The sequence below is a fragment of the Dermacentor albipictus genome, chromosome 2 (genome assembly GCF_038994185.2).
Source record: "Dermacentor albipictus isolate Rhodes 1998 colony chromosome 2, USDA_Dalb.pri_finalv2, whole genome shotgun sequence".
NCBI classification, from domain to species: domain Eukaryota; kingdom Metazoa; phylum Arthropoda; class Arachnida; order Ixodida; family Ixodidae; genus Dermacentor; species Dermacentor albipictus.
This window is the reverse complement of record NC_091822.1, coordinates 66,966,209-66,983,729: the sequence shown is the minus strand read 5'-3', so window position 1 is coordinate 66,983,729 and position 17,521 is coordinate 66,966,209. Positions and strand designations below refer to the sequence as shown.

The following is a 17,521-nucleotide window of genomic DNA, read 5'->3' as shown; positions in this document are numbered from 1 at the left end:
TAAGAAGCCAATCAATGAGTTAGCGGTAAGAGGGAAACTAGAGGAATTCCGGATCGAGCCACAGAACAGGTATTCAGCTTTAACTCAGCAAGAGGACCTTAGTGTTGAAGCAATGAACGACAATCTTATGGGCATCATTAAGGAGTGTGCAATACAAGTCGGTGGTAACTCCGTTAGACAGGATACCAGTAAGCTATGGCAGGAGACCAAAGATCTGATCAAGAAACGCCAATGTATGAAAGCCTCTCACCCTACAGCTAGAATAGAACTGGCAGAACTTTCTAAGTTAATCAACAAGCATAAGACAGCTGACATAAAGAACTATAATACGGATAGAATTGAACAAGCTCTCAGGAACGGAGGAAGCCTAAAAGCAGTGAAGAAGAAACTAGGAATAGGCAAGAATCAGACGTATGCGTTAAGAGACAAAGCCGGCAATATCATTACTAATGTGGATGAGATCGTTCAAGTGGCTGAGGAGTTCTATAGAGATTTATACAGTACTAGTGGCACCCATGACGATAATATAAGAGAAAATAGTCTAGAGAAATTTGAAATCCCACAAGTAATCCTGGAAGAAGTAAAGAAAGCCTTGGGAGCTATGCAAAGAGGGAAGGCAGCTGGGGAGGATCAGGTAACAGATTTGTTGAAGGATGGTGGGCAGATTGTTCTAGAAAAACTGGCCACCTTGTATATGCAATGCCTCATGACTTCGAGCGTACTGGAATCTTGGAAGAACGCTTACATAATCCTAATCCATAAGAAAGGGGACGCCAAAGACTTTAAAAATTATAGACCGATCAGCTTGCTGTCCATTGCCTACAAAGTATTTACTAAGGTAATTGCAAATAGAATCAGGAACATTGCAAATAGAATCAGGAACACCTTAGACTTCCGTCAACCAAAGGACCAGGCAGGATTCCGTAAAGGCTACTCAACAATAGATCATATTCACACTATCAATCAGGTGATAGAGAAATGTGCGGAATATAAACAACCCTTATATATAGCTTTCATTGATTACGAGAAAGCGTTTGATTCAGTTGAAACCTCAGCAGTCAGAGAGGCATTACGGAATCAGGGTGTAGACGAGCCGTATGTAAAAATACTGAAAGATATCTATAGCACCTCACAGCCACCGTAGTCCTCCATAAAGAAAGCAACAAAATCCCAATAAAGAAAGGCGTCAGGCAGTGAGATACCATCTCTCCAATGCTATTTACAGTGTGTTTACAGGAGGTATTCAGAGACCTGGGTTAGGAAGAATTGGGGCTAAGAGTTAATGGAGAATATCTTAGTAACTTGCGATTCGCTGATGATATTGCCTTGCTTAGTAACTCAGGGGACCAATTGCAATGCATTCTCACCGACCTGGAGAGGCAAAGCAGAAGGGTAGGTCTAAAAATTAATCTGCAGAAAACTAAATAATAATAATATTTGGGGTTTTACGTGCCAAAACCACTTTCTGATTATGAGGCACGCCGTAGTGGAGGACTCCGGAAATTTTGACCACCTGGGGTTCTTTAACGTGCACCTAAATCTAAGCACACGGGTGTTTTCGCATTTCGCCCCCATCGAAATGCGGCCGCCGTGGCCGGGATTCGATCCCGCGACCTCGTGCTCAGCAGCCCAACACCATAGCCACTGAGCAACCACGGCGAGTGCAGAAAACTAAAGTAATGTTTAACAGCCTCGGAAGAAAACAGCAGTTTAGGATAGGTAGCGAGGCACTGGAAGTGGTAAGGGAATACATCTACTTAGGACAGGTAGTGACTGCGGATGCGGATCATGAGACTAAGATAACCAGAAGCATAAGAATGGGCTGGGGTGCATTTGGCAGGCATTCTCAGATCATGAACAGCAGGTTGCCACTGTCCCTCAAAAGGAAAGTGTATAACAGCTGTGTGTTACCAGTACTCACATATGGGGCAGAAACCTGGAGGCTTACGAAAAGGGTTCTGCTGAAATTGAGGACGACGCAACAAGCTATGGAAAGAAGAATGATGGGTGTAACGTTAAAGGATAAGAAAAGAGCAGATTGGGTGAGGGAACAAACGCGGGTTAGTGACATCTTAGTTGAAATCAAGAAAAAGAAATGGGCATGGGCAGGACATGTAATGAGGAGGGAAGATAACTGATGGTCATTAAGGGTTATGGACTGAATAACAAGGGAAGGGAAGCATAGCAGGGGGCGGCAGAAAGTTAGGTGGGCGGATGACATTAAGTTTGCAGAGACAACATGGCCGCAATTAGTACATGACCGGGGTAGTTGGAGAAGTATGGGAGAGCCCTCTGCCCTGCAATGGGCGTAACCAGGCTGTTGCTGCTGCTGATGATGATGATGACTGCATAACATAAACAAATGTATTGCAGCAGAGCTCACTGCCCTTGTGAAACACATATTAGACTTGTGCATTATTTTTCTGGTAAAAAAAATCGGGTGCAGATAAGATTTCTACTTTGATTAGGATTTTCAGCATCATTTCTCCATTAGTTTTTTAATTTGGACACAGAAAAGGGAGGGGGGGGGACGCGAGTTTGATTCAGGGGCATGTTAGAATCGGGACAGCACTGCTAAATGCATCAGCGGAGTGTTATGCCGTTTTTTTTTTCTGCATCTTCTTTAATTCAAACCGCTGGATAATTCAATCAATTTCATTAGTCCCGTTAGGATCAAAACAGCACAAGTTGACTGTATACACATCTGCAATGAAAGCTCCTTGCACTTTCAGGGTCTCCTCCTGAAAAGCAACAGGAAGGCAGGACCACAGAAAAAGAATTATTTCGAGAGAAGAGTCTGCCTGTGGCGGCGGCACGTGCAGCATCATGGTTTGGCGAGGACAACATGCAGTTTCCGTCGCAGCATGGCAGATAATGCGGCAGGCACGTTCCCGTCATTTACATGCTCTCGAGACTACAGGCACGTTGAACAAAAATTGTGATGTCACACCATATTATGAAAATTCTTGCAGAGTTCAATCAATAATGTCAAAAAACAGAAGCGACGGACATTTCAGCAACAGTAATTCTCAGTATGGCTCAAATTACATCCTGTGCTTCCCTGAAATAAGCTGCCAAAAAGTATCACTGGGCAGACGGCATCTGCCGGCCCCAAGAATTCACTCGCCTGCCCAAGGTGTGTGTGCATGAGTTCGTAGGTGGACCTTGGGAGACAAAGCTAAAATTGGTGAGGGTGCGATGTGGTCCGACAAGCAAACTGTCATAGCTTTCTTCACGGTTTGCAGGCTTTCTGTCTTTAGTTCTTACAGCCTTACACATTACACTGGCAGCACCGGTTACTCTGGCTTGTGGCCGCGCTTTAATGTTGTTACAAAGGCAAGTGCTTTCTGCGCTTGCCTTTGCCTTTGATGCAGTGGCTCCAAATTAAATATCTTGTGCTCCAATATGCTAATTTTGCTGCTGCTAATCAGCCCTCCGGAACACAAAGTCAGGCTTGTTCTCCACAAAAAGTTTTATCATTAATGCTTATAATGGGTTACAGAATGTCTTTGAATCTGTCATTTAGTGGGTGCGAGAACATCTGATGCCAAGAGTTCTATAGATCACCTGCAAACTTACCTGCGGTTCGTCCGGCACATCCATTGAGTCCACGTCGCCTTCGTCGGAGTGTGGACTGTAGCTGTGTGTAGGTCTGCCTGTGAATACAGCGTGGATGTGTTTACACAGGTTTCTCCGCAGCTCGTAATCTGCACAAGAGCACGTAACATTGTGGATGCAGACTTTGCACGCAGTGCACGCCAGTCCGCACGCATCGCAGCACTTCGTGCGTTCAAGGGTCACAGCATATGTGGTTGCGTCGTACGTTTGTGAATTGACTGCCCACTGACGGAAAGCCACGATGCCGATTTGATTGGGTGCTATGTTTAGGCCCTTGGTGTGTCTTGCTCGGGTAGCACGCTCAAATTCGCTTTCTGCATTCCCCATAAACCTTGCCAGGTGGTCGAACACTGTATCCCTCGTCACCTTTAGAAGTAATGACACCAGCTTGTCTACCTTTTTGTCTGCTTTTTCTTGCGAGTGCCAGTGCTTGAGTACTTTATGCAATGCATCAAGGTGCATGTGGTTCTTGTTCCCAGCACCCTTCCTGAAACAGCCTGCCCAGCTTTCGGCCCGCTCTGCATAGTGGTGCAGAAAGTATTCCTTGAAACCGAGGACGCCTGCTTCTTCGTTGGATTCCAGATCAGACCAGTGCAAGAAGTCCTTGATCTGTACTTCAAGTGCCTCCTCATCTGGAGCGTCCATGATGCCCTTGACGGCCTGCAAAGACGGTGGCAGCGAAAGTGAGCAGCACATGTTAATAACTTGGTGCGCATGATATTCTCATTTCATCACTGCACTAAACATTATGCTGACTGACTCTTTTTACCCTTCAGTGCATATTCCGATATAATAACTCAGGTTTTATTTGCATCTTAAGCGTGCCCAAGGCATTCTGTGAGCATTTTTTTCGTTTCATGCAGCAGCATCCCAGAGCTCGGAAACGAACTTGCTGCGTTGGACCAGCGCTCTGCTACACGGCCATCTACAGGTAGCTAGCCACAATGGTCAGCCTGCAAGCGGACAATATTCCCAAAAAGGCAGCTGTTCAAAAACTGGTACTCCATGAATGAAGGCCCATTTACGTGCCTAAGGCATCCCACTGCTGGTAACTGGCCCCATAATAACTGAACTGGCATAGTTCACAGCTTGCGGCTTCCCTATGTCAAATCTTACAAGCTTACCCTTGCATAAAACACGCAATACTTTCATACACAAGAGGCACATCAGCACTGGGCTATAATTCAAATGTTTAAAAAAAATGCCGCCATTGAATAAATGGCAGAAAACACCCTAGTTTGCTTAAAGCAAGAAAGGCCATTATTGAAGTGAATAGCCCTCTTTGGCTATTTCGCACATTTTCGTAGTTTTGAGGAAAAATGCACATTCCAACCCAGCTACACTGAACTCGTTCTTAAAAAATGCCGCCGTTGAATAAATGGCAGAAAACAGCCTAGTTTGCTTAAAGCAAGAAAGAGCTTCATTAAAGTGAATAGCCTTCTTTGGCTATTTTGCCCATTTTCGTAGTTGTGGGGGACAATGCACAGTCGAACCCGGCTATACCGAACTCGCAAAAAAGCGCCTATTAGTTCGATATAGGGCATAATTCGATCTAAGCCTGCTAGAGAATTGGACATCGTAAAAGCAAATACCATTTATAAAATCACCCTATTGATGAAACTAACTTAGTTTCGCATTAAATAGTCCGGCATTTTCTTCTGCTTGGGCAATTTCACAGCCTACAACACATGCATTCCTCCACATTGTCTAAAGAGTCAGAGCAGCTGAGGCGGCAACCTTCCATATTCATGCAGAAACGCTGGTCTAATGCGAGTGCACGAATCACCTCGGAGGATGTGGGCAAAGGATCGTCGTTGCTTTTCTCATTGTGTACACTTTCACTTGTGCTCGGTACGATGTCAGCAAAGCAGCTCTTCATTTTCGGGCTCTCCCGTGGTCGCGACACCATCATCCGCACTCACCAATTCTTTGGCCGTGGATTCCTACACGGCTTCCGAAAATTCTGACAGCTCGCTCCAAACTTCGACAACACCGGCAACAGCTTCGTCGTACTCATCAGAATTTTCAGTCACCATCAGGCACGCAAAAGCCAGCACATCTGAAGCAATTTCAGGTGAACCATTTATACGCGGCCGTGCGTACGCATCGAGCACCAAACACCAGGTTGCAAGTTTGTCCACTTTAGCCCTAACCTCCCCCTTATTCTTCAAGATTGCGCTGAGAGTACTCCGTGGAATCTTGCAGGCTGCGGCGACATCCAACTTCTCACCGCGTTCGACTCGATTTACAATTTCTAGCTTCACAACGAAAGGCAAATTCTGACACTTCATCACGGCAACGCTGCAGGAGAAAGTCCACAAGGCGCAAACACAATGAACCAGAAAAGCAGCGAGACAACTCGCACTTCCGCCATCTTGCACGACAAGGGTACAAGAGCCTCCGACTGGCTGTCTGAGCAAATGCTGCGGGTGGGCCAGGATCATTTTTTGCAGGGGGGTGTCAACAGATCGCCCGACGCAGTACGGTCACAGTAAGGAGTGTGGCTGGATGGAGCCATGCTGCCGGGTTTCCACGCCATCACAAGGGAAAGCCAACTTCTAGGGGCACTTTCGCACCGCTTGACGTTCGATATATCTGGAGTCGCAGCAATTTTTGTCCGATGTAAGCGTAATTTTTGCTATATGTACTCATTGTAACTATACTGTGTTCGAAATGCAGAATAATTCGATGTAAACGGGTTCAATACAGTTGGGTTCGACTGTACTGTCGGGACATTGCCACCATACGTAAAAAATTTATTCTCAAAATGAATATCTCGTTCCTGCAAATTTACAGCAGCTGTAGCATCAAATGATTTCAGAGCTCTATTTCCTTTTTTTTTGTTCTATTTTTTGCTTGGCACTGTGGCAACAGTACAGAAAATTATCCTTCTACTGGTATCCTGCTTTTGGTTCTGCAAGTGATGTAAACTTGAAGCAGTCCCACTCAAAGAGGCAGCAGTGAATGACGGCACTTTTGGGTTATCCCCTAATAAAACTGCTCAGCAGGCTTACAACAACACTGCGCATTGTGCCACGTGTGCTACTGTGCAGATAGTTTAAGATGCTCATAGCGATACTGTTGGCAGTGATAAGTCATTCTGGTATGCCGGTTGGTGGTTATGTTCTTTGCTGAGGTCGCTGCCAGGCCACCGCAGGTTTCCAATGCTCATCCATATAGGCATAGCCGAACTTGCGCCAAAGCAGGAATCGTCGGTCGAATGGTCTCTCTACTTTCCAAGAAGCTGGACAATCTTTTGTGGCACCGGGTGGCATTGGCCCCACCACGAGTTGGGGCGGGCAAGTTAAGCTTTACACAACAAAAAGTGATTGTGGTATGTGCTAACCTGCAGATATAGGACGAGGCACTATAGCTTAAAGGGCCTCTCACCAGGCCACACAGCAAATTTTGGTTAAACGCTGGAAGTTGTTGCGTGCCCTCTAAGGAGCGTTTACCGCAAGAAGTTTTCAGGTTAGTTGCTCAATAGCAGAGATAGGACTGTTTCAAGTGCCACTAAACCATGATTTCAGGAGGCGAGTGTCAGTGCAAACGTAGACATTCTCTCCACTTTCCCCGTCTAGCTTCCCCAAGTGAAATTCTTTCCCTGCGTTCTTCCATACCGGAGCTGGAGGATCGTGTGACAGATACGTCATGGGCTCCACCTTCTTTATTTTTTCTCTTTTTGTGTTTTCGCTGAGTTGCGCACTTCTGGAGACGGTCTCGCATGTGAGCTGTTGTGTTTGTCTCGTTTCACACAGTGAACAATTTTGTGTGTTCTGCACGGGAACACCTGTTGAGCGGTATAAGTCAGATCCTTTCTCTTTTTGCAAGCGTGGGGAACAAGCAGACGAAACTGAAGTACATCTCTCTTGCTACAGTACAAATTAAAACAAAAACACACAGACAAATCGATTTGTATGTTTTATTATTTCTCTAAACTTTAAATGGTGCAATGAAGCAACAGATTAAACAAATAACTGATGTTGCATAGAATAATTCTCAAAATCGTGTGTCACTGTGAGTGACGTCACAGTACTAGCTGTGATGTCACTCCCATTAACTCTGATGTCACCCCCCCTACCTTCCAGCTACTGGACAACTGGGGGGCGGGGGGGGAGGGGCACGAAAAACAATTCAAATGCAGTGGGGGCAACTGAAACGTTTCTCTGGGAATGAAATTGCGCAGCGTTTGAAGTTGTTGCAGTCAGCACAGCAACGCCTTCTACAGTGGCATTTGTGCCGCGAGACAACCTACCTTGTAAGCGAAGACCTTCCGTTTATTGTCCCGGATGTGCTTCTTGATGGCTTGCCGCAAGCTCTTATCCACGTGCCAAGCACACAAGAGGTGTTGCTGAGGCTGCCCCATCACTTCTTGCCAAGCGTTGTTGAATGTAGGTACGTCGTCAGTCATGAAGGTTTTGGCTGCAACCGGGCCTGTCCTGGACCTGACTGCCGCAAAGAAGATGCACATGGCTTTCTGGTCCGTGCGATTGGTAATACAGTATGCCACTGGAAACCCAGCACCACATTCATCCAAGCCAAGCACTGTTATAACCTGCAAGTCAAGCCCTGAAAAAGGAAGTTTACAAAATAAAGAAAGACTGGTTTGTAATGGAGGAGATGTGGAACGTAAACAAAAAAATCACTGATGATTACGATACCCCCTAATGCGAAATTTGTGCGCAGCTCTACACATTTTCATTTCGCAATATATTGGCTGGCGCAGACGATCTGTCTTCTGCGACACATTGCAAACGGAGCCAAGCGTGGTGCGACTGCCTCGTTAATCGGGAGATCACGAAAGACAGCGCATGGATGATCGGTGGGCACAATTCACAGCAGTTGCTGCAAAGAGACCTCCACTAATGCAGCGCTTCGTTTTCATACATAGTATTGTTGGACGTGTGCACCGCACGCCATTGGTGAGCAGACGATGTGCGCTACTCTGGCGGCCATCTTGTAGCCATCATCGCTGCGGAACGGCACTAAGCTTTTCTTCTTACGCTTTTACCATACCCTGCTCCTCCACTTTCCACCTGATGCCTTCACTGTAGCTTCCTCCTCCCCTTTCCTCCTCGCGCTCTTCGATTTTCATCCCACGGTGTGCTCCTTGTTCACTCTTTCATCCTTCACTCTGCTTGGTTGCTCAGTTAGGACGACACTGAGGCACTCCGATGCTCAACACAGGAACGGGCGCTTAATAGCTGCACTCTAAAATGCTGGTTGAAATGTACTCAAGTAGTACTCCTACATACTCCTACATAGTCATTTTATTTGTGCAGGCTGCTTGTGGGCGAAAATTGACAAAAGCACTGTTAGACACCATGAAATGCCACCCATGCTGTCTGTCTTGCTGTTGATGCGAGCAATTATAATTGAGATTGTGCACAAAGGAACGTGTTCGGCAAACATACTTTGCAGGAACCCACGAGGTGGAGGTTTACACCTCAAATGGTACTTTTGTCACCCATGTGACACGTGAGCGGTGCAACTGACAGTCCTAGAACATTTTTTTTTTTTCATTCCATTTGCCAAAATTTGCAAACCTGTCAATGTTCAGGCAGTTACCTTTATTCACACGTAAAAACTCATAATTTTCTATGGGCACTTTATAAGTGACAATTTATGTTTCATATTTTTTATCTTCCCGCTTTCGCATAGGACACACAATTCAATGACAAAGCGATTCTGTTCCTTAAGAAAAAAAATAGTTTATTTAAAAGAACTCATTAAAAGCGGTCAAGTGGAGGTGACATTTGGGCGCAGATAAAAAATATTGTTAAGGAAGGATGAAGAAAGAGAGAGGAAGAAGATCGCACGACGGTGGCTGCTGCGTATTGGCGGTTAGCGATCTTAACTACTCTGACTCATTTCATATATATATTGTAAATACACTCTTTGTATACTCCCAACATCCTCGCATTTCCTGGTGAGCATTTCCTTGGTGAGCAAAAAAAAATTATTAAGTTTATATCATTGTCTAATATGAAAAATATTTTTTAATGTAGTTCACAAATGACTGCAAAAATGCTGCATTTTTCAATTTCTGTTAGGTTTCTGATGCCATCTGCATGTCTCGGCTTCACAAAATTGGGAGCATGGATATGTTTTTAGGTGTCAAGAAAAGCCTCCGTATATGTAGAGATCCAGTGATGAGAAACAAAAAATTATGACACAGGACTTTCACATTGCAAAACAGTGACATCTTATTTTTAAAACAAAAAGCAAAACAATATTCGTCAAGGTCTTGCACGTAACATGTTGTGCAAATGTAATCAGAAAAGACGCACTGCACTGCTTGGTTCGTAACGAACATTTAAATTTCTTGCAACCAGAAAAGTTGCTCTGAAGATACGCTTGAATGCAACTTTCTTTCATTCTAAGAACACTTTGTAGGAACTAAGTAGTTTGAACAACATGCACTATCTGACCTTGCACTGATGGTGAACGGCAGAGCTCCCACACAAGTCCCTGCCAAATAAAAGGCACAATTTTTCTCAAGTTTAAACATGTTTTCCACGAGCAATGTTTTCTCACTGTTTGTACTCGTGGGCATTTAAGAAAATTGATATTTTTTTTTTATTCTGGAGCCCAATCAGCAAGCACCAATTTTCACTTTTAGCTCTATTACAAATTGATACAGTAGTATTGCTGATACAATAGTATTGCAGTATAATATTACCTATATTACTGTTGTGTGTTCCACTGAGTGTTATCTAAAAGGAAGTTAATTTTAAGCAGGTGCAATTCACATTTCTAAGCTTTCAACCATGTGATCATGTAAGTTGCTCCTTACTGGAAACCTAAAAAAAAAACAAATTTGACAGCTAAGGAAAGAACTGTCTTACTGTGAATTTTAAGAAGCCAAGATGTACAGAGGACCATACAAAGTTCTGAACTTTGTCGAGTTTAACAAGTAGTACTGCATTTTGAAGATACCTAAAAATTGTGCAAAAGCCATCAACGATTATTGTTAATGTAAGCTAATAGACTCAACAAGCAGCGAAAGAGTCTGACCATAGACCGCCAATCGCGAAAACAGCCGTAGGAGCCAAAGAAACCTATTCGCTTTAATATACGCTTTCTTATTATGACAGAAAATGGTGTAGCGAACTTCATATTTGCTATATCACGGCATTTGTGCATCAGATCCTTCCTGTGAGGCTTTGTATACTGTGCAAAAAGAGGCCAACCACAGCACAGCAGCCTTCTGTGACTGCTTTGTTTTTCTGCATTACTATTCTTTATCTTGGGCAATAAAATATAATTTTGCTGTATTTAATCGCGCGCACGCGATATATAGCATATAAAATTTCTAAATTTAGAAATATATATACAGTCGAACCTCTATATATCGAACAGCGCAGTGATCGCAAAATAGTTCGATATAGCCACAATTCGATATATAAAATCACGTAGAAAACGCGTCAAAAACTAGCACAAATCAATCAACGAACCAATCGTGGCGCAATAGATACTCACATGAAGCTTCAAACAAAGTATTTATTTCGTTCGCTGAAAGTACTGAACCAGCGTAGCCTGCTTCATATTGGCAACCGCGTGCTTGACCACGGCGTCCTCAACATAGTCCAAACGGTCCACAAGAGACGGTCCAGTGCCTTCTATTGCGCCGCAGTAGCGGCGTACAACGGCCAAAGCAGCTACAGCCTCAGTTGCAGTCGGGAGCGGGGAAACATCAGCGCTTGCTGGATCAGCCTCGGCAGCGTCTTCGTTTGGCCGCTCAGCAGTCCCTTCTGCCGCGATCTCACGTCTGTTAACTCCGCCACTGTTCCGGTGCTGTCGTCACCGCCAACGAAGTCCTCAATGCACATGCTGTGTGGCTCAGCACCGACAAAGCGCTCCTACTGGCTCCACGGCCACCTCGATCACGCGCACGGCGGGCGCGCGGATTGAGGCGGCCGGGCCGGTCTCGAGGGGAAGCGCGCGCTCGCCTCGAGACCGGCCGTGGCTGGCTCCAAGCCGCCGCGTGTGTACGCCGCTACGTTCAAATGGCGCCCTCGGCGCAACCGATGTGGGAGCTGTCGTACGCAGCAGTCGGAAACGCCCATCGCTCCGCCTCTATCTTCGAGAGTGTTGCGGGAAAGCTCGCCTCCTGTCAACAGAGCGCACTTGGTCTGGGGCAGCGAAGTTCGATATATCCATTTCACATCCGGCCCCGTTCGAAATAAAAAATTAAAAATGCATGCGATTTTCCACGTGATATAGGAAGTGTTCGATATACGCAATAATTCGATATATCCGTGTTCGATATATCGAGGTTTGACTGTATATATATATATATATACAACCTTTCTGATCTGTCATAGCGTTTGCCTTTACATATTTTTTTAATACTGTACTTCTATATATACCTTTTATGTCATTTTATGTGCCTCGTTTGTGCAACATATTGTGGCAGTACCCTTTTGCTTTTTCTGTCTAAGCTCCATCCATTTACATGTACCTGCCTCGCAACACCCTTCTTACTAAGCTGGCAGGAAAGTCATGTCATGCGGCAGAGATCTCTGCAGCAAGACTTCTAGCTCTCCTTCTGTACGGCGAGGAATTAAATGTATTCAAATGTGTATCGTCGCCTTTACCCATTCTCCATGTAATTAGTGCTCACTGGGCTTCTAGAGCGCTGAAATATGCCAGTCAATCAAATAAATAAATAAACAAGCAGCATTCGCCCATTGCAGAGCTCAGTGGATGCTGTGGTGGCACAACATCATGAGTTTGCACCCAACTGCTGTGACAGCTTCATTTAAAACGTGGAAAAATACAAGAACATGTGTGTGGTTATCACATCGTAATGCATGCTGAAGAAGCCCAGGCAGTCAAAATCAACCTGTACCCCTCGACTGCAGTATCTCTCGATTGTAATCCACTGTGTGACTTTGTGATTGAACCCTATTGATCAGAAATAATTTTTGACTGAGACGTTCATGGCAGCATTGTTTGGTGATGGACAGGTCGGTTTCCCATGTTCGAGAAGCTCTGCAGAGTCTCTTTTAAAAGGCCACTGAACAGTGATGCTGAAATAACAATAAAGCTGCCAACAAATTATGCTTAACCCTTTATTGTACCCACCAAAGCACCTAATTTATTTTCATCTGGAACATTACGAATGCATTCCCGATCAGGAATTGTTCACAGAAAGTTTAATCTGAAAGCTGACAAGGATTTTGTATGGGAGAAAAAAAAGTGGAAGGTTGTATGTCCCACTGTCCACACAGACTATCTTTCTTTTTCTTTTTTTGTGAGGGGAGCATTAAATGGCTTCACTGTCCACTTCTACCTCCTCATTGCTAGCTGCCTGTAATATCATCAGAAGCAGCCTGTGTAAACTAGCACATTAGCCCTTTCAGAGTAGATTTTTTTCCTCATATGCGACCACCCAGAGTCGATTTTCTTTATTGCAGATTCCAATTCTTCGAAGGGACCTATTTCGAAAAAAATTTACCATGATTTTTCTAGGGTGACCATAAAGTGAGAAAAAGATATCTTGCATTGGTATATATGTACTCTTTATTCATGAATAACAACAATAAAAAAAGGAACTTATAAGAATTCAACATTTGATGCATTGTTATAGTTCAAAGCTTAGTATATACGCACATGAGAATATTTCGCAAGTCTCAAATATTCCTGCTCTTACACTAAAATTTATGTCCATAGCGTAATCGAACTGCGTAGGTGACTGCACTTAAGAAAACTGTGTGGTTGTGTGCCCGTCAAAAAAGTAAAATGCATGACAAACTTCCGCTAATCTTCATCTTATCACTAACCAGAGGCGATTAGATATTGCAAGTCTCCCCCCTCCCCCCCAAAAAGAAGAGAAGGAAAGGAAACGCATGCATGGCGGCATCCTTCCTATACTCACCCCTGTGAGCACTAAACGAGCGAGAAACAGGCAGCAGCCCTTTGAGAAATTAGTAACGAGATAGCCATCAGTGTTGCGAGCGCAAGAATCCAAAACTTCCAGCGGAACAAAACCCAAACAACCACCTGCCCGCCTGCACACGTCAATGCACAAGCGGTAGCCTTAGACGCACCGGAGCAAACTAGCTTTAACACAAATCATGCAACGAAAACTAAATGAGGGAGGCATGAGGAAAAAATTCCCTGTACTTCCACGTAGTGGCAGCACATGCCAGGACAGCAAAAATTATGAAATTGGCACGCTTTTTAAGCGTACAGGCGGCGCCGTAGATACACGGCATCGACCATTTTCGACTTGTGTGCGGCGCCGTATATTTACGTCATTGACCCTGAAAGGGTTAGGCAGGATGAACAGAAATGTTTTGCATGTTTTCGCTGTACTTATTGAGCATCCTTTATACTTTCATCGTATTTCAAGGATGCCCATTATCACATCAGTTTTCGGAAAACAGATGCTCTTAGGAAAGCCTCAAATGCGTCATATTGCTTGTATATTATAGCGCTATGATGTGTACATGAGTCTAATGGATAACCTGATATTGGTAGGCGGACGCACGGCAAACTTGGACGCCTAACTTTACCGAAATCATAAAAGCCTGCAGCTGTCATGAAAACATGTCTAAATATTTTCCGTGAACAAATACAAGAAAAAATGCGCTTGGGGGTCTCCTGTGTCTTTACTTAGGCAAGACATTTTGCTGAAAAAAGTTTCAAGTTATCATTGTGGTGCCTTGAACAAAGACGAAAGAAATAACACCATAACAGAAAAGAAAGAGGAAGTAATGAAAAGAAATTGCTGCAGCCGTTCCTGCTTCTTGATGAAATGAACGTGGACGTACAGTAAATTAAAACAATGTCTAACAAGGTCCAGAGACATAGCTGCACAAAAAGCTCCATCATCGCCATTATATTTTGCCTCTACTGGGCTGCGAAGTGCCATGAAAAATGGGACTGTTGTGTCCCGCCGTCCCGCGAGATGTAACGAATCAGGTCTTCATATACACAGCTGTCATCACGTCTTCTTAAGTGCGGGAATGAGATGCACTGGAGCGCGTCTGCACTGTCTGCCGCAACTGCTACTGGTTCAACAAGACAACGTGCAGTGTTTGCTTCCGAGCATACGATAGCAAATCAGCAGTCTACGGTCCCTCACACTACTTTTTCTTTAGTTTCATGAAACCAATGAAAACACACACTCCACCCTACGTGAAAGGATTCTAAGCATTCGCTCAGCAATCAAGCTGGGCCAGTTCTATAACACCGCTTTTGTCATGTCACCATTGCCCACTGTACCGGCCATTTTCTTCGCCAAGCAAAAAATAGCAACAATCAATGGTTTATATTACATTGACCATTAATAAAGACGAGGATAGGGGACGAGAACACAAAACGACGACACGGGCTGGTTCTCTTCCCCTGTCCTAGTTTTTATTAGCGGTCAGTATGATATGCATAAAACAACAACTAGGCCAAACTGAAGTTCTTACGAATCAATGGTTCGCCTAGTTGACAAACAGTCTTGGATTCCAGTCTCGAACCATCTGCACTTACAGTAAAAGGCACAAATGCAAACCGTTCCCGCGCTCTAGACGGATGCAATGGCAGCTGTAATACGTCGCTTGTAAGAACTGTGTGGTAATGGTGTGGACAGGAAATGCTGGGCACGTGGTGATGAGGAGCATAAGTGTGGGACACCCTCTGCTTCACATTCATGTCATCGCTACAATGAGCACTGAATTCATCTTATTCTGTCTGCTATTGACAGAGAACTGCTTGAAACCTAATCACGGGGTGGAAAAAACTGAGCTAACAGAAAAACAGAAAGCATGGAAGAATATCATTTATCCCATATAAGAAGTACCCACTGCGATTTGCTGCTTTAAACTACAATTTTCTTTTTGTTACTACTATGATAACAATTTTAATTCTGTGGCTTTACGTGCCAAAACAACAATCTCATTATGAGGCCACAGGGTGGGACCCTGATTTAATACTGACCCATTTAGGGTTCATTAAATGTGCGCCTAGATGCAAGTACACGACCTCGAGCCGAGCAGTGTAATGCCATAGCCACTAAGCTACTAAGGCAGATTCTTTTTTCCTTTGAATTCGTTCATATCGTGTTGCTCACCTGCTGCTCTTCCATGCGTTCCGTCAACACACACACAGCCAGCTCCGACCATACTGAAAAGCTCCTGCTGCGGCTGGGTCATGATGACCAACATGAAGTCTCTGTCTTCCAAGAGCTCCTCACTGCTTCTCTCCAGAATGTCACTCTTGTCGGGCTGTCCTTGATGTTTGAAGAAGAGCACTGGGTTGTCCCTTTCCCCGTGCATCCTCTCGACCCAAAGCTGCACGCTGACGTAGTCCTTGGCGTCCAGGCGCTCAGCATTTCTGGCATCCCTCATGATGCTGTGGAGGTCCTGCCTGGTTATCCGATTCATGCGATGGAATGTCTCATCCACGTTGGCTCGTGCATCCTCCAGTATTGCCTTCATGGGTACACCCTCTCGAAGCTTGGCTAGAGAGAGAGAGATAGAAAAAAAGTCTATGTGGGTCAACCAGAAATGCAATCATTAAACCAACGGCAAAGAATCGTTAACCCCTTTCAGGGTAGATTTCTTTCGCCGTATGCGACCGCGCAGGGTCGATAATTTTTTTATTCCAGATTTAAATTCTACAGAGGGTCCTATTTCGAAAAAAATTTACCACAATTTTTCTAAGGTGACCATAAAGTGAGAAAAAGATATTTTGCATCGATATATATATGAACTGTTTATTCATGAATAACAATAAAAACAGTAAATAAACCTATAAGAATAAAAAATTTGTTGCATTGTTAAACACATAGCTGGAAGCTTAGAAAATTCGCACACGAGAATATTTCGTAAGTCTCAAATGTTCCTGCTCTTACACTAATATTTACGTCCATGGCATATTCGAACTAAGTAGGTGAACGCACTCAAGGAAACTGTATGTTTGTGTGCCCGTCAAAAAACCTGATGTGTGACAAACTTCCGCTAATCTTCATCTTATTGCCAACCAGAGGCAATTAGCTTTTGCGAGTCTCCAAAAAAAAAAAAGAAAAGGAAACGCGTGCACGGGGGCATCCTTCATATGTGCACCCCTGTGAGCAATAAACGAGCGAGTAACAGGCAGTCAGCCTTTGAGCAATTAGTAACGAGATAGCCATCAGTTTCATGAGCACAAGAAGTCGAAACCGCCCGTGGAACTAAACAGAAACTAACCGCCGCCCGCCCGCGCACACGCCAATGCACAAACGGTAGTATATAGACACGCCGGGACAAGCAAACTAGCTCTAAAACAAACCATGCACTGAAAACCAAGAGAGGGAGGTGCGAGAAAAAAATTTCGTGTATTCCCACACAGTGGCAACACTTTCCAGCAAAGAAAAAGTTAGGAAATCGGCGAGCTTTTTAAATGTACAGACGGCACCGTAAATATACGGCATCGACCATTTTGGACTTGTTTGCGGCACCGTATATTCACGTCATTGATCCTGAAAGGGTTAAGGATGCAAAGAGCCAAGGTTTACATTTAAAAAAAAAAAAATTATGTAATGTAATTGGCAGCCCTTTTTTCCTTGAAAAATCAGTTCCACCCGACTTGCAATCAATGCGTCTATAATGTGGTACGTTAGATTATTTAAGCAATCTACGTTCCTTCCTGTTGTTTTAGGCCAGCTTATTACACTGTTGTACTTCCTTGCGAAGACAGAGAGAGAGGCAAGCATTCCTACCAAGCAGACTTCAGCAGCAGCAGCAGCAGCAAAATTATGTGGATTCTTCGATGTTAATATTCAGTGCCATTAATAAACTGCAATGGTGACTATCGGCTACAGCGTTACAAAATATGATTGCAAAGTCAGCAGCTGCTGTACGGCAAGTACGTTATTTTTGCAGGCATCAACTTGGCAGCCAGGCTCTCAGTTTCATCATGC

General features: G+C 44.3%; 1 protein-coding gene across 2 annotated transcripts in view; it reads right to left on the bottom strand.

Annotated features, from left to right (window-relative positions):
• LOC135903204 (uncharacterized) overlaps nucleotides 1-17,521 on the bottom strand; it is a 44,132-nt gene that overhangs the window by 8,664 nt on the left and 17,947 nt on the right. For both annotated transcript variants that reach the window (XM_065433612.2, XM_065433611.2), the window contains exons 4-6: nucleotides 15,692-16,081; nucleotides 7,874-8,187; nucleotides 3,580-4,278 (exon numbers count right to left, since the gene is read on the bottom strand). In XM_065433612.2, the coding sequence (XP_065289684.1) occupies nucleotides 3,580-4,278; nucleotides 7,874-8,187; nucleotides 15,692-16,081 (1,403 nt within the window). The remainder of the gene's footprint in view (nucleotides 1-3,579; nucleotides 4,279-7,873; nucleotides 8,188-15,691; nucleotides 16,082-17,521) is intronic.